This window comes from Colias philodice, chromosome 24, assembly GCF_061535455.1.
Source record: "Colias philodice isolate Cphi_HAF_F1 chromosome 24, ilColPhil1 Martin Lab GWU primary, whole genome shotgun sequence".
Lineage (NCBI taxonomy): Eukaryota > Metazoa > Arthropoda > Insecta > Lepidoptera > Pieridae > Colias > Colias philodice.
In genome coordinates, this window is record NC_143109.1 from 1,420,573 (window position 1) to 1,438,497 (window position 17,925).

At 35.3% G+C, this 17,925-nt stretch overlaps 2 protein-coding genes across 10 annotated transcripts in view; one reads left to right on the top strand and one right to left on the bottom strand.

Moving 5' to 3' along the window:
- Positions 1 to 6,921, top strand: part of LOC149477613 (uncharacterized) — a 48,399-nt gene extending 41,478 nt beyond the window's left edge. For 4 of the 5 annotated variants that reach the window (XM_089710240.1, XM_089710239.1, XM_089710236.1 and 1 more), the window contains 3 exons: positions 1,445 to 1,645; positions 2,652 to 2,723; positions 3,781 to 6,921. In XM_089710240.1, coding sequence (XP_089566366.1) covers positions 1,445 to 1,645; positions 2,652 to 2,723; positions 3,781 to 4,178 — 671 coding nt within the window. In that variant the 3' untranslated portion in view covers positions 4,179 to 6,921. The remainder of the gene's footprint in view (positions 1 to 1,444; positions 1,646 to 2,651; positions 2,724 to 3,780) is intronic. The other variant, XM_089710238.1, reaches the window with a different exon arrangement.
- Positions 6,922 to 8,557: 1,636 nt separating this feature from the next.
- The window catches only part of dop (microtubule-associated serine/threonine (MAST) protein kinase dop), a 69,025-nt gene continuing 59,657 nt past the window's right edge, over positions 8,558 to 17,925 (bottom strand). For 2 of the 5 annotated variants that reach the window (XM_089710160.1, XM_089710159.1), the window contains exons 31-37: positions 17,679 to 17,831; positions 15,900 to 16,013; positions 14,727 to 14,960; positions 14,087 to 14,271; positions 13,244 to 13,791; positions 12,758 to 12,886; positions 8,558 to 10,714 (exon numbers count right to left, since the gene is read on the bottom strand). In XM_089710160.1, coding sequence (XP_089566286.1) covers positions 10,568 to 10,714; positions 12,758 to 12,886; positions 13,244 to 13,791; positions 14,087 to 14,271; positions 14,727 to 14,960; positions 15,900 to 16,013; positions 17,679 to 17,831 — 1,510 coding nt within the window. In that variant the 3' untranslated portion in view covers positions 8,558 to 10,567. The remainder of the gene's footprint in view (positions 10,715 to 12,757; positions 12,887 to 13,243; positions 13,792 to 14,086; positions 14,272 to 14,726; positions 14,961 to 15,899; positions 16,014 to 17,678; positions 17,832 to 17,925) is intronic. The other 3 variants (XM_089710162.1, XM_089710161.1, XM_089710163.1) reach the window with 3 other exon arrangements.

The following is a 17,925-nucleotide window of genomic DNA, read 5'->3' on the forward strand; positions in this document are numbered from 1 at the left end:
GGCAGTTGCGTCGACGCTCTGTGTTGTATTTTGGCGGAGGGTACACTAATTTGGCTTTATCGCCACCACACTTTATTGCGATTAAATGGTTTCTTTCTCAGAAATTTTTAAGTTTATCCATGCGTAAATAACGCATTTATGACCCGGTAAATTACGGAGTCTTTAACAAGAAACTTTTTGAGCAGTTAAAAATCTAAATGTGATTTTGTTTCGAAAAATATATCCACAAAATTATAAAATTCAAACACAATATTATAAATTATCAACGCCCATCAACATTTGGCAGTCCAGCATAAAAGTAGATGAAACATTCGTTTATGGCTTTTGATTACCTAGTTATATCATATTCGAATACATATTCGAATATTATCTATCTATTGTGAGTAACAGCAATCAAATGCTTTGTTTTATTATTTGAACTAGCATTCCGCCTGCGGCTTCGCCCGCGTTTTCAAAAAAAAACCCGCATAGTTCCCGTTCCCGTGGGATTTCCGGGATAAAACCTAGCCTATGTCACTCAGAAATGATGTAGCTTTCCAACAGTGAAAGAATTTTTCAAATCCGCCTAGTAGTTTCGGAGCCTATTCAATTCATACAAACAAACAAACAAAAAATCAAACCTTTCCTCTTTATAATATTTGTATAGATAAATAAAAAATATCCAAATCTTCAATACAAATTTAAATAGTGTGGTGGCGAATGCTTTCTTAGCATTAACAAAATTGCAGTTAAATTGGCTTTTGTGGTGTGGCTTAGCAAATTATTATGTTTGTCAGTGCGTCTACGCAACATAGTCACTCGCATTGGCTGCACCGGCCTTGATTGGCTTCAACGTGGAGTTGTGTGACACTTGCACCTAAATCACAGGAAAATTGGATGTAAATTACACGAATTATATCGATATCGATAAATGGTAATGGTTCACATCCCTAGGTCCTCTACAAATGTATTTACTGAAAATATAGTTTTGAGTGTGTTTCTTTTTTTTTTTATTTGTCATTGTTTATTGAATGGGTAACTTGCCTCTTAGATTCTGTGATCGTTAAAGTCAATTCTTCCTTCTACTCACTCTGTCTCTTTCTGCCTCTTGCATGATTGAAAATAAATGTTTAGTTAATGTGTAGTGTTTAGAGTTTGGTGTTGTTTTTAGGAAATTGTGATTTTCTGAATAGAAAGTATGATGAATTTTAAATGTTTCAGAAATTGTACATTTTTATGGAATGTCGATGTTGTGTTGTTTTTGGGAATGCAACTGTAAATAAATATGTGTGCTCTATTAACGTCCCATTTATATCTAAATAAAATACTAAAATTGAACGCGCATCTATCTTTATTAATGCAACTCTTATGAGTGGAAGTTAACTTCCACTATGGTATCAATGCCTCTCATATCCAAATACACTATATTAACAAAACCGCTAACAGTAATCCACCAAAATTCCAGACGACGAGATCCCCTCGCACCGCAGCGCGTCGGTAGCCAAGGACCAGCTGTTCGACGACTCGCCCGTGGTGAAGTCCCCCCCCGAGCCCACGCGCGTCAAGTCGCCCGAGCAGATGAACATGCGCTCGCCCGACCCCGTCAACTGGACCGTTCCACTCGACACCGGCAAGACGTTCACCGTCACGCAGAACGTCAAAAGCGGTGAGTCCCTTTTCAGCAAGCTGACTGTCACGTTCAAACTGAGTTAGTCCCATTCTATTGTTGGATAATCGAAATTTTGTATTTTATAGTCTATGGTAGGTCAGGGATTGTAATGTATGTGGCTTCGAGAGCGTCTTATTCACGGTGAAGGATGCACAAACACTAAATATGTAAAGCACTTTCACTAAGTTAATACTGGATGGATGGAACTCCTTGAAAAAGACACTCTTAGTAGATAGACGGCATTAAATTTTAAGTCTTACTCTAATGATAACGAATTGAGGGAGTTGTTCGAAAAATTCGTCACCCTTTTTTGTATTTCAATATTGACAATTAAATAGTTAATTATGTCTTTAGCTTTCATCGATTGGGTGATCAATTTTTATTGTGAAAAGCCATCACACTGTCATACCCACTCCATGTCGAGTTAGACGTACATGGTAACATCATACTGGCATAAGTTTGACGTGTGTAATAGCGACCCCACGTAACGACATAGAGGCTTGCAACACTGACACCATACACAATAAAATCATGTGCATTTTGACAAAGAAACAAACTGTGAAAAAGTTTTATGAAAACACTCATTAAAATTTGTTCATTCGTTTAGTTGTCATTTACATTTTGTGATTATGTTTGACTATCATACTTTATTTGTTTTTCATGTCCACACAAAATGTTGCCATACGAATTGAAACACCAAAACATACAGACCAAATATTTTTTTTTGTCTCATTTATTATTCTGATTTCAACTAAGATCTTTACGACTACTTCTTATTTTATTTACTATTTTAAATAAGACACTGAAGAAGTCAATTTTATTATCGATATTTAAATAATTAAACTATACTCTATCTTGGAAATTTAACGGAGATCATCCATGAACTCAAATATATCGGTACACATTACAAGAGCGGTAGTAAACAATGAAAGAAACATTTTGTGTGGACGTAGACAGTAGAGTTGATCCATCATCGAGCATACAACCACTCACCATATTTCAGATGAGAGCGTAAAGCGCCCTAGCGCAGAGTGTAAGGGTGGGTCGGTGGGCGAGCACGCAGCGAAGCCGGCAGGTACGACGACCGCCGCCTAGGCCCTAGAGACATCACGTTTTAATGAGTGTAACAGACTTGCGACAGTGAACTCTACGCTCTGAGACATAGAGCTCACTGCCACACGAGCACGACACACGAGCGACACCAGAATCTATAACCTGTTTTATATTATATCTATTGAATAGTTCATGATTAAATTGTGTTAATCCAATAATTGAGATGCTTTTATTTTTTGACCGTACTCCGATGAGACGTCGACCACGTATGTATACATTTGTGTGTGTGTGTCTGTTTCGATGTTTGCGTACACGTTCACGTTTGGCACTTCTGTCCCTTCCGCCATCTCATCCATGACATGCATGCTGCCTGCTCCCGTCACGTTGACGTCTAACCCTTCTAACTGTTATAGCCCTTTACTGTATTTGGTAACCTCATAGGTTAGATTGGACTAGAATCGCTATTTCCAACTTCATTAACCGTTGCATGACCCTCGACAATAATAGTTATCCCAAGTGGGTTTATAACACATTCTCTTTATGAGCATGAAACAAGATTTATCGTGTGCCAACGCCAACGGCATACCTTGCCAATTGCCAAAATTGTGTAGAATAAGATGTGAATAAAAAACTAATTGGCTTATTCTAAACTCAGTAGGAATACGTCTAACTGACGTATTTAGAAGGTTAAAGTATTTCTTCAATAATGTTGGTGGCGCCTGGCGGTATATTTTTATATTATAGCATGATATAACAATGTTATATTTTTCTCAATATTTATCACTACCAATTATAACGTTTTCAAGTAGCAAATAGCAACGATTTAGCTGATGAAATTCATAGTTTAAAATTGTGTAGCTTAAAGTAAGTACAATATAAACACATTGTAAATAGATTAAAAAGAGAAACTAACATAGTGATCTAACTAACCTTTGCTAGAGATACGACTAGGTAAATATTATGTGTGCTTGTCGATGTTACATAATGGGAGTTTCAAATGTTCACTGTATTTATAATAATAATGTTTGAAGCTTCCATGTTAAGAGCGTCTCTCTTTAAGTCGCAACGAAATGTTTCAGAAATCGCCCCAATCCATCACCAGCAAATGTCGCCAATACGTTCGCTGAAAAAGAGTGAGTCGCCGACAAGTTTGAGCAAACGCGTCGACAAAACCCCGACGACGCCCACTAGTCTCACTCCCATCGATGAGACCAAAGCTCTCGATCTGAACAAAGTGAACGGCATTAACGGAGTCAACAGCAACCAGTTAACTCCCGAAACTCCGGAGAAGGAGACGATTAAGGAAAAGGAAGTGATTAAAAAGTCGACCGAGGCCACACAAGTCGCGCCCGGAGTCGTCGACACAACACTAGTGAACGACAACACTAGCACCGGAGGTCTAACGGCCGCCGAAGTGCTCGACCGAGCCCGGTCTAGGTTCGACAAGTTCTGGGGCAAAAAAGAAGATGACGTTTAATCTGACAGATCAGCCATTTTCGTTCATTATGACATTCGCTTGGGAAATGTCAATTTTCGAATGGACATTCTGTTTCTTTCGCGGTAACTCGATTCCAATAAGAGTGAACGAGACAGCATGTATGTTCGATAGGGTGAGGTCACACAACATCGCATTTAATACAATAATGGGCTAATAATTATCCTATGGTTATAAATTGCGATTTGCAAACAAACGTAGGAATTATGTATTTGATAGCTTCGCTTCGGTAACGACGATTAATAATATTATGTATATTTATTATTTATTGTATAATAACGATCACTGTCTATAAAATAGGAGTGTGGTGGCTTGTGATAGTAGATATGATCTGGTCGAAGTAGAATTATAGTGTGATTTATGAAATTATCGCATGTATTGAGTATTGTCTCTAAGCAGGACAACAATATGGTTGGACCCCTATAGCATTTAAAAATAAATACTAATATAATTACAATAAGTTCCAATTTCGATTGTTTCATCTTCAATTGTTATTTTGTACCTACATAATTAAGTACTTTATTTAATTTAATGTTTAATAAACGTAAAGAAAATTACTACTACAACTACGGAAATAAGTACGGTCTATCAAGAATTTAAGAACGATAAAGGTGTCATATTAAATCTTTTTTTTTTTGTCACATGCTTTCCTTTTCAATGCTGGCAACAAATAAACAACCGTAACATTGTACTTTTTTTGTAACAACCTTTCCGTCCATAGGAAATTTTTCTTCTTTTTTTTTGTTTAATAATGCAAAGGAAAATAATTTATTAATTATTATCTTAAAATGAAAAAAACAACCTACATTTGCTAAACGAATCGAATATATAACATAATTATAAAATCTTTCATACTTAACTAGAAAGCGGTCAATATTTGGGAGAAATTGAAATATCACGCAAATTGCAACAATCTCGTTTTTAACTAATTACTTTTTTAAAAGCAACCGGTAACAAAAATAATTATGGTTAAAAATATCACAATAAATTAAAATTTAAAAGTAGAACTATTTAATTACTTCCACTAATGTAGTACTTATTCGTTCATTTTTTGATAAATAAAATTAACAAGGGCTATGTATACTTTCTATATGCATTTGCTAGCCGTCCAAAGTAGTATTTTTTGCGAAATAAAACCAAAATAATATATTTTGTCAATGAATTATTTCTACAGCTTTGTATCAAAACTACTTATAAAAAAAGCATATATTTTATAATAATCTACATTAGTCTTGTTCTATATAATCTATGGTCTGTGGAAGCATTAAATTGGCGGGAATATTGATAGCATAATCTATATTAAAATAATAACGTTAACTTTGATTTTGCGATTTGCGATTTAGTAGTAATTTATTGAAAGTATTATAATAAAATACATTTAAGCTTAAATTATGGAATTATCTCCACAGTCTTGTAGAATTTGCTTATCCGTTTCGGAATTTAATGTATCTCTTTTCAGTAATTACAGTAAAAGGTGCAATATGATTGATAAAATATTGGTGTGTTTAAAAATTGTTATTGAAAAAACTGATTACTTGAGTACAATATGCTATAAATGTGCAAATAACGTTGACAAATTTTACGATTTTATTATGGACGTTAAAAAATCTCAAAATTTATATGATAAACAAGAAAATGAATCACGGCGTAATATCAACGGTGTAAATCACTCGATAAACCGTCACGTCACTTCTTACGTGCGGGAGCAAGTAATCGACGCAGATTATACGTTTTCCTTTCTCGAAATGTCCCACAACGAAGACAGAAAGGAGAATAAACAGTCGAGTCCACTGTTCTCTTATTTTTCACCGCCAAATGTTCTCATAAAACAGTCTAATGAACCGAAATGGAAAACTCCGCGGATACGATTGGAAAATATCAATAAGGAGGAAGATAAGAGAGACGTTTATTTCAAAAGAAAATTGGATAAACCAAAACATTTGTCCGCTGATATATTCGAATCTCAGTCAGATCTCGAGGAGACGGACTTTAAACGGCCTGAATTGAAACTAACTCCCGATGAAAATCTCATTAAAAGGGTGAGGGAAAAATGTTTCGGACGATCTGATTTTTAACACAATTTAGGCGTAAACTCATTCAACTGTACGATTGCAGTTACAATTACAATGTACTAATTTATTTGTTTATCGAGTGTGTTAATTTATGGAATTCCGTAGAAACAGGGTAAAGTTAGAATTGATTTAAGAATTTTCCAGTAGATATATACAATGTTTAGGTGCCTGTTATTTCTTCGATAGTATTACTTAATATAAATGGACGAATATTTGCGTTTAATTTTCATGTCTTGTTACAATAATTTAAAACCTTACAAAATGCTACTGCAACTTTGATGTAATTTTATCTTATTGCTGTGTAAAGAAATGTAGGTACCCTTTATTTTTCTTTTAAGTAATTACTTATTGTATTCAATTATATAAGTAAGGAATTTGTTAAACTATTACGTGTTACGAATATTTGTCATTCAATATTTCAATGTTATATTGTTACTAAACCCTTGTTTCAATTAAATGTCATGTTTAAATCTGATACTAAGCATATACTTATTGTTTTTTTGCGCACAAAATTTTTTTCAACCTGCCCTATTGTTCGTATGTTACTATTTACTCCATAGAATTTTGAAGAAATAGCTTTGCTACGGATTTAAGCGTTTGATTTTTGTTGTTATTATACATCAAAATGGACACCTCAATAAAATTTTAAAATATAAAAATGTTTTTTATTTTATACCCTGTACCTACACGTTTACAGTTTACATACACTTTTTGTATTCCTTAAGTATAATTTATTAAATAAGTATGTTATTAAAAATATATAACATTATTTTTTCTCTGAATTGAAACCTATCACTCAATCTGTTACAGTAAAATCGTTTTTTTTTAACTAGTTAAATGTACGTAATATATTTTACCACTGACTCGATGCTTTAGTTAAAACTAACACTCAATAAAGTAATTTGAAACTGAAAACAAGATACAGTTTTAAAATATTTAATAAATAAACAGACCCAGAACACGGGGTTTGCTAGTTCATCCAAAATTGTCAACTTCACAACATTATAGGTATTTCATCCTAATAATTTAATTAGGTTCTAACTTCTAATGTTCCTAAGTACTGTTTCTAATACATCGTACATGAATACAATAATAACATTTTAAACATAGTAGTTTGGTACAATTAAGTACTACATAGTACATATATTCAACTACTAGTTTAGTACCTACCTACTTAGATATAAAAAATAGGTTTCATAACGAGAAGAGACTAGCGTGTTATCAGTTATGTCGACTGTGTATTGTGTAGCACTATAACAGCTGGCGAGTGATATCTTTCTTTACTAGACTCAAACAATATGTGTAGTATTAAAACGAGTGAGTGTAAATTATAGTTTTGAGTGGCAAAAATAATTAATCTGGGTAACAGGTGAGCAACTGACTGCTAGCGACGAAAAATAAATAGAACAGCGACTAACAGACATCAATTATTTGAGTCAGGGCCGGCGCAGATAGGAATATTGACAAACTATTATCGACATTGTTCTCATTAAAATAACACAAAATCAAATAACAACAATTTATTTCGGGGAGCATCGAAGCGTCATACACGAAAAGAAGCGCGCTGCGCTTTTTTGTAGGTAATTTCAATGTGGACAATGTCGATAACAATAGTTTGATAATTAAAAATGCGCTGCGCTTCGCCATATCTGCAGCGCCGTGAGCAGCTTCATAACATTTGAGCGACCCATGAGCGACCTAATATTTGTTTGAGTGACTGCGTCCTGCATTTTTTGCATCTCGCCTCGTGTTCGAATTTTTTTCTATTCTTTACAAAGTTATACAGTTCATAGAGTTTTATTTTGTACCTCTTTTGATTAAGTGTTCTGTGTTAGCAATTAGTAATTTCTTATTTGTCTCCCTGGAAATACGGAGCTAATTGCTCCTCTATTTAGCTAATGAGAGTACTTATAGTAAATGTAACCTTTAAGCTACATTATGCTAATTCAGACTTTGTTCAGAATAATCTATACCATCAGTAAATTTCATCCAGATCTGATCAGCCCTTTTTTGCAAGCTAGAGTAATTTTGGGTGTTTATTCATAAATTTGCATTTTAGTAAAGATGAGATATGTAGCAGTAAATCTTTTTTAACTTTTCATTTATGCACTTAATCCTAAGTAGGACAGATGTTGATTTTCGTACACACTTATACGAAAAACTATAGAACATAATATTTTGATGAAAATTGTCATTTAGGTAGCTTGAAGTCGACCCACTGTGTGTGCTAGTATAGTATGACGTCGTTGTGTATAGGTAAAGATAAGGTAGTGTTAAAATAAAACAAAATTTAAGAACAGTTAATTCATGACTTTATTCGTATTTGTATCAATTCGTACACGTATTCTAAAGAAAATATCTCCTCATTCACTATAGACTGTTATTTATAAATCACATTGAACATTACACTAAATAAATTTAAATTAAGCATTATTCATGGCAGGAAACAACACAGAGATGAAGATATGACGAATCTACATTATTAGCTTACACATGCTCCGATAAAATTATATCCTACGCTGAATAACATCGATATCGAACATTTTAACTGTGATTAAAACGTTTAAATGTGAATTAAATTATCATACAAAATTATAGTTAACTTTACAATATACATAATTTCAAATTATGGTCCCAAAAACAATATCAGGCGTTTGTAATTTTAAAATAACAATTTAAGCTTAAACAATATATAAAATAGGGTAGTTATATGTTAACCCTGTATCACCATTATACGTAGCAAGAAAATTTTAACAACTAATGAGTATTTTGTGAACAATCAACAAAACGATGAGCCGAATATTACTGAGAATAAATTATAAATTCACGTGGAATGTCTACAGCCGTTCGATAATAATTAAAAACAGAATTTATTCCGTGAAACAATTTGTTAAATAATAATATTTCGGATTAAATAACGCAACAGTAATAAAAACAAATTGGAAGACAAAAAAACGTCTCAATGCGGAAACAATAAACTTACAAATGTTACTGGTAGATATTTTATATAATTAAATCTCTTATTGATTAAGAAAGCAGCAGATAACGGAGTTATGGCACTTATAGTGAGAAATGAAATTATTGCAAATAAAGAGTAACATAATGTACGGAAGCAAAATAAAAAAAGCACATTAAGTTAACATACTGTTTACGTATGAAATTACAAAATACTATATCTACGGAATACAGTTTAGTAATTTATTCACGTTTATTGATTATTATATAAAAATGAAATGTAACGAAAATCAAAGAAAAAGTTAACAAAAATAAAACCTATTAAAATTACTATCACAATTAGTAAATCTATTATCTAAATCAAACATCTACCCTAAACACCAAGTACGATGAGATAAAAATCTTTCACAAAAAAATAATTACAACTTTAAAAAAGTGTGATATTTATATTAAATCTATATGCCTCAACATTGTAATACTGAAAAAAAAAGTACATTTTTTAAGTTCCAACTCGCCTGAAAGAACCTTTAGACTAAGAGCGTGCCGTCTCACTCTAATATGTATATCTTATTCGTCACTTTACAACGCTTTATAAAATACATAGTCTAGGTAAAGCTTAGATTTTTTAAAGATTACGTTAAAGTACAACACTCAGGATTTTCGAAAAAAGCTATTTTGTATGAAAAGTATTATGAAATTTATTTCATTCAAGTCGGTACTAACTTGACCACCTTACTAACTTGACAACCATGACTCGTTCATATTAAAATTTCTCCAAACGTCACGTTAAGCCGTTACTAACGTCTATACAGAAATATTTGGAGTAGCAAAGCATTAATTACAAAAATCTTTACACAAACCATTATAAGCCCCATCACGATAAACACAAGTCTCAAATTCATTCCACATTAACACTATATAGAAAAATTTGAACAAACTAGTATCCGTACCCGAATCACTCTTTTAAATTTAACTATTTTCTAAAAATGGCGACCATTACACATTACAGTATTCATTGTTCCTAATAATAGCTTGAAACGTTACAACTACATTGTAAGAAATAGCAATACGCAGCTTGCATATAAAACGGTTACAAGAATACAAAAAATAGAAATGATTTTTTATTATTTAAAAATGTACTTTACTGCATGAATCCTAGAAGACACGTTACTATTAAAAAAAACACACCGAACAACCTTTGCCATATTCAAACTTTAAAAATTCCACACACATTAAAAAAACATACACATTCCAACTTTGAAAACCGCGCGCAAATTCGAAACTGTCAAATACAGTCGAGTTTTTTTTTTTAAGTTACAAAAGTGACATTGACAAGCATCCGTTTCATTTTTCTCCAGAGGAGGAGCTAGAGGCCCTGCCTCGCTTTTTCGCTTTTTTGTCTTCGATCTCCTTTTCCGCGCTCTTATCGCTCGTCGATACGTCACACGGCTTCGTTGGTATTGGCATCTGAAATTGGGGCGCTGATGTATTCTGAAAAGAAATCAGATAATATTAATAAGCGTAAAAAAAATACAATAAATCTTCAGAAATCGATATTTGCATTAATATTATAGACGAAACATGTGTTAAAACATCTCAATAGATGGCGTGGAGTGTCCATTCGACACATAAAGCCGAGAGAGTAGAATAAATTCGATTGCTCTGACTGGATCACGGGTGGTTGTAAGGTCATGCCCGGCATGGCGTAAGACGCGGGTTCGAATCCCGTATCGTCACAGATTAGAGAATAGTTACTTCGTAACAGATACATCACTCCCATACAAAAGCTAAAATACCTACGCTATATTTACCTACAAAATGCGCCGCAACTCGGCTGCAGTAAGAAATGTACTCTACGAACACGCACCGAGAAGCGAGTTTCCCGCGCACGCCGCGTGATTGCGTCATCAAACGAAAACTTTAGGGTTGTACCGACACGTAAATTAAACACAGAGTTGCTGAAACACTAACGGTCTTACTTATAAAATGTTACCCATTCGCTAAGCAATGGATTAGTTATTGCAATAACCTGTCTTGTTTTTATGATTGACGTTTCATGTGAGCAAGAGCAGGACAAAGCTATAGTAGAAAATGGTAGAAATTTATCCATTGTTTAACTTTTTATAAGTAAGGCCGTTAATTTTTTATTGGTTATTATTTTTGTTACATTATACAATAAAAAAAATGAAATCTTATTGATAGTAGTTGTTTCCTTCGGTTTCACCCGCGTGGACCCGCTATATGTGTCTCCTGGATAAAAAGTAGCTTTGTTATTCACTCTTGAACAGTGAACTCCGACACCCGTCCACATCGCAATAACCGGGCATCTTGGTAGCGAGCGCGGGAAACGTGACGCGGGTGCGCAGTCTCGCGTGTGCCAACCAACTGCCGCTTCACGCTTGGGTCGGTACCGACCTACTGTGCGGTAGGCACTTATAGCGCGACCTTGAGCGAGTGACGGAGGCCTGGTATCGTGTTCTAATTTTTTAAGTGAAACTTCTTACGGCTCGTTGAGAGTAAAATTTCAAGGTCGCTTCATCATATCTTGGCGTAAAGCGACGATTTTGGTATCTTTGAATCTTGCCAAAGAAGTTTCACTTCTGACACGTATGATCGGCACATACACTCCTTTTTCTGGATTGAGGGGTATTCTATATAGGTGTGTATAGGTAAACCAGAATCTGATGGCAATTAGGGAAATCAAAATTTTGAGTGTGCAACCCTAGGGAAAATGGACTGAACGATCTTGATACTGCTTATTTTTTATTTTGTCCTCAATATCATTACTCAAATTACATAAGTGGACAATACTGTACTTAATAATGAGATATCCACTTAATATTATGTAGGTACATACTAACATGTATAATATACAATTATACAAATTACTTTTATACAGGTAATACATATTATTATTTACACATACCTCTATTTTTATATTAATTACCAGTATGCCATGTGAAAATATCGATATAATGATAATGTAGATCAAAACTGATTATAATTTTTTATAAAATAAAATAAAAATAGAATAAAATTATGTTTATTTTCGTAAGTATTAACAGACACGCATTATAAAATTGACTTGGACAGCTTGGACTTGACGAATAGCCGTATTGGAAACTCCTGTAATAAGTTTTCATAAAATTATATTCTAATCAACAAACAATATTATAGTTACCTACATATTATAATATTTTTTAATTTATAGTATCAAAACGGGTAAGTCCAATTTACCAATAAAATCTTCAAAATTGAAAATTGTGATGTGTTTGACCCTTCTTCATCGAATGTTTTTCTATACACATTATAAACAACACCTCTTGCTTGTGATCGCAGCGGCTTTTTCGACATTTTCGAAGATTTTTTAGACAAAATCCTAAAAATTATTCATCAACTGCAAAAAAGACAAATAATTTGACATCCAATTTGATAGTTGTCAAATAAGTTGCCACATAAAAATCTTTTATTTCATAAATATAAATATGCCATCAGATTCTGGTAGACCTATAGTATCTGTACTTTTTACCATACCTTTTTCTTGGCATGTTTGTCTGCACGTCGCCCGCGGTGCTCGTCGTCGTCCCGCTTACGGCCCATGACGCCGAGAAGCTTGCTCACCACGCTCTTGCCGCGGCCCTCACTCGTGTCCGTGTCCGGCGACTGAAATGGCAATAAATATAGTTAAAAATACTAAAAAACACACTTAAATATGTCAAATGTATTGTACTGTCACCTATCCTTGATACTTATCAAGGAATACAAGTTAAATATCGAGTAAGAAGTCAGTTACATAATAATATGAAGCTAATAAAAACGTGTTAAAATTTGGAATCACATTCAAATCCGGCAAAATTTCGCAATTACCAGGTTTGTATCCGCGGTTTGCGACTAACTAAGGAAATAGTATAGCTTAAATCCGTTAAATCGTGGCAATTCTTTAAGAAGATTTAGATTCTTTAACATCAATTATGTTAATATATTCCTAGTTATATAATAATAGCCAAAACAAAAAATTACCTTAATGGTCTCAACCGACTCCTGCTTCTTAAGATTTTCCTTCTTCATCGACTCCGACCGCTTCGCTTCCATCTTCTCTTGTTTTTTATCCGCTTTCTCCTGTTTCTCTTGTTTCTTCGCCTCTTTCAACTCTTTCTCTCTCTCCTGTTTCTCTTGTTTAGTCTCCACTCGCTTCACAGACCCACTCCTTTCCATTTTCTCTAATTTCTTTTCATCAGACTTCGACAACTCTTGAGGTTTTTCCGGTTTCACGTCTACTTTCTCTATCTTTTTGATCGAGTCTTGTTTTTTCAGTTCTTTCGACTCTGATTTCTCACTCTTCTTCATCGAGTCTTGTTTCTTCAGTTCAGACTTCTCTTGTTTCTCCTGTTTCGATTTAGATTTCTCTTTCGCTTTGAAATCTTCATCTTTTAGACTCGAGTCGGACTTCTTCCGTGTTTTTATTTGAATCTCCGGTATGGAGGTCGACTCTTGGGTCGTGGTGAGCTTTTTGCTCATTTCAGACGATGGAATGCTTGTATCTGTACTTGATCGGCTGTTGTCTGTAACTGACATTTTAAAGAAATTATAAAAGAAGTTATCTTTAAACTACACCGTCATATTAGCTACATAATATCATCTATTTTATTTTTTCACCGAATATTTCTTTTTTCCAATATTCGAATCTTCTCATACATTCTTCAAGACAACATTAAATTCTACTAAGATTTACAATGGAGTGTAAACTCATGTTATATGATGTTTTCGATTTTAAAATCATGATAATTTTTACCGTATTGAACAGTGCATTCTCTAGACTCTTGCCACACTAAGCCAATCAAACTAATTGTTGTAAATTCTCACCTTGCATCTCCCTCGAAGTGTCCAAATTGGACGCATCCACGCTGGTATCGACAAACGACTCGTCTGACAGCGAAAGCGAAGCGAACGAAGCGTTAGCGTCGAACGTCGACTTGTCCACGCTCGCCTTCGGTGACGACGTGAAGATGCTCGGCGTGCACTGCTTCGCCGGCGTCCTGTACAATATCCTGACTTTACTTTAATGGTTATCTGACTTATATTTGGTAAAAATACTTACATTTTATTGGTAAAATGTAATGAATAATTTATATTATTCTACAAAACCTTTTTCATTAAATTGTGGTGGATTTCTAAATAAACTGTATCTTCCTAAGCAAAACAAATTATTTTCCCAAATGATTAAAAATTACTATATATACCACAATCTGTCTCTAGTTTCATTGAAAATATTATTTTAACCTTACTGCATCTGACTAATATTTCCTAATACAAAAAATCATCAAAGACACACGGAATCTCTTCATATTACACACGTATCAATTCATGCCGGGAAGAAATCGCTACATAGCGATAAGACCGTCGATTGTTTAAATGTATTCTAGGTCAAGTTTATTGTAAAATTCTAAGAGCAATAAGGGATCAATAAATAAATAAATTAATAAATGTCCCCACTCAAACTTACCTAGTAGGCAATCTAGCTGCATGATGCGTAGGCGAGTCCTTCTCCTCAGCTATCCTTGGCAACAGCGGCTCATCCCCCTTATCCGTGGGGGGCGGAGTGGGGGGCGCGGGGGCGGGGGCTCGCCAGGTCCCCCCGCGGCGAGGGGGGCCCACAGTACCCCCCGCACTTGTGCTCACCCCACCACAGCAGAGGGGGGATATGGAGCATTTCGCTTCCGCTGAACGGGGGTGTAGTCTGTACCGAATTGAAAATATTACAACCACATTCCTTAAATGTTAGAAGTGTGTATTCGTCTCATATACACTTCAAAAATACAGTATACATGACACAACGAAATAAAGTATAAACTAGCCAGTATGCTAGAATTCAATTTTTACACATTGAAATATAAAGCCAGTGTTGTGAATTGGAATGAAATGATTCATTGACCATTTCTAGAATGTTACAACTTTTGATTGGTCACACACTTTAAATACTTAAGATATAGTGGTAGAATCTGCAAATCAGTGAAATTTATCACTTCTAAAAGCTTATTTACGTATAAAAATTTTGGTTCACATCAAAAATCAAAGGATAGTGGAAAAAAGTCGTAAAATGAAAGTCTACAAAACAATGCAATCAACATTCAGTGCATGATACGCATAGTGAGTATGAGACTAAATTACTCCAAAAACAAGGTGCCATACTGACAGTGCAAAACAGTGAAACATAAAATGATAATATTCCTAATGAGGCAATATTGCTAATGACATACAAGTGCAATTATTAATATACATAATATGGTCAATAAAAATTCGTATGTGCTTGGTTTATATGAATTTAGTATGTAAAATGTTTTTTGTATGTAAAACTGCAACTCATTGTCTTATATTTGTAGTCCAAAAGAATAATTGAGTGTCTTTGTAGTTAGCAGATATTATGTTGCGTTAGTACTCGTAGTTCTTACACTGTGGGCTAATGTGCGTGTGCGTCTACGTGTGCGTGTGAGCGCGTTACGGTATATATGTGCGTGTGCGTGTACGTGTGAGCGCGTTACGGTTTACATGTACTTGTGCGTGTGCGTGTGAGCGCGTTACGGTCTACATGTACGTGTGCGTGTACGTGTGAGCGCGTTACGGTCTATATGTACGCGTGTGTACGTGTGTGTGTGTGTGTGCGTGTGTGTGTGTATACCTGTCAGGCGACAGCGCTCGCCTCAGCAGCGGCGAGGCGGGGTCGCGGCGCGGCCAGGCGCGGCGGCACTCGCGCGCGGCCAGCGGCGACGGGCTGCGCGCCTCGCACCCGCGGCTTTGTGTCATGTGATTGGTTAGTCGTGTGGGGGGTGCTAGTTTGATTGGTCGACAGTGGAGTGGTTATAGTTATATTGATTGAAGTTTCATACTAGGGCAGTGCTGTTGTTGTCTTCGCAGTTCAACTATTTCTTTCAGTAGAAGGAATACAATGATAACAAGTCATTTTGTTAGATTAGAGTTGTAATTCTTTTACGCGAAAAAAATGAGGTGCATTTTTTAACGATTGAAATTATTCCTACGAGATTCAAAACGGAATACAAAGATTTTAAAATCATCTTAAAAATCATACCTTACTATTATTTTTTATTCTGGCAAGTAAAATTTGATATAATAAAAAAAATATACATATCACTTTTGTAAATCTATCCCAAGGGACGTGTCCCACTACCACTGTTTACCAATCATTATAAAGATATTATAAGACAAACAATACAATGAGAACATTTATTTGATACCCTCAGCATTTCACAGACACATATTATGGTATCACATGACAGTTGAATTTAACGTAACTATCGCAAATAAAATTTTAATCTTCTTAATTGGAATGAATTTTAAAAATTTGGTTTTTATCACGATTTCGTCAAATATCCTATAATTTTTTTTTTAGAATTGCCGGATGGACAAAGAAAAACAAAATAAAGCTACCTAAGGCAAACTGATTTGCGATAGTTATGTCAGAAAAAGACAGTGACTTGCACGAAATATACATAATATCCAATTATTATTATTGCATGGTCTGTGTATGTTAGTCACAGATGCATGACTTTCGAGACATGGAACAATGAGGGTGATTTTTTTATTTCAATTCTTTAGTTTAAGTCGTAAGATAGATATGAATATAACATAGTATCAAGTTTCATAAAAAAATGAAGGTTTGATTTATTTTAATCCTTTTTCACCAAATTTTTACCAAGTATTTTTTTCCAGGATTTGTACCTTATTAGAAACACTATCGATTGTTATAATTATAAAGGATGATTTTTTTTCTGTCAAGAAGTCATAGTCAATAGGTCTATGGAATTTTTAACAACTTGATGAAGTTTTAGTTTTCACTAGAACCGGCCTCCTGACTTACCGTGTGAAGCGTCGCGTACATCTACAGCGACGTATCGCGTACGTGTACATCTACGACACACGGCCTCTTGCGCCCACCTCAGTTTGTATATTATGTACATTTACGTCATCATACATGTTTCCCGCGTGCGTCACCCGTGTGTAAATCGACTGCGCGCAGTTTGCTGCTGCACGTATTATAATATGTAAACTAGCTTTCCACCCGCAGCTTCGCCCGCGCAGTCAAAAAAAACCCGCAAAGTTCCAGTTCCCGTTCCCGTGCGATTTCCGGGATAAAACCTATCCTATTTCCCGGGATAAAAAGTAGCCTATGTCCTTTCTCGGGTATCGAAATATCTCTATACCAAATTTCATGCAAATTGGTTCAGTAGTTAAGGCGTGATTGAGTAACAGACAGACAGACAGTTACTTTCGCATTTATAATATTAAGTATGGATCTACATCACCGCATACGTCGCCTGCGTGCGTCGCCTGCTTTCACAGCGATGTGCATGGCATACACACACTCCTAGTGCCGCACCTTGCATACTCACACACTTGCATTGCGTATGTCTACACCGCAGTGCCGCACACACACGCTCACCTGGTGGGCTCGGGCGGCTGCGGCGAGGGCGAAGGCGTGCGCGCGAGCGGCGACAGCGGCATATGCTGCAGCGAGCCGCGCCGCACCTCGGCACCACCAGCGTGTGCGGCCACAGCGCCCAGCTTGTGCTTCAGCCCGTGGAGGGACGACGGCCTACAAACGTACAGCATGACAGCATGTGGACACACGTCACATGTTACAGATCGACGGTATGTTATTGTTATATTATAGTGATTGCGAATTCAAG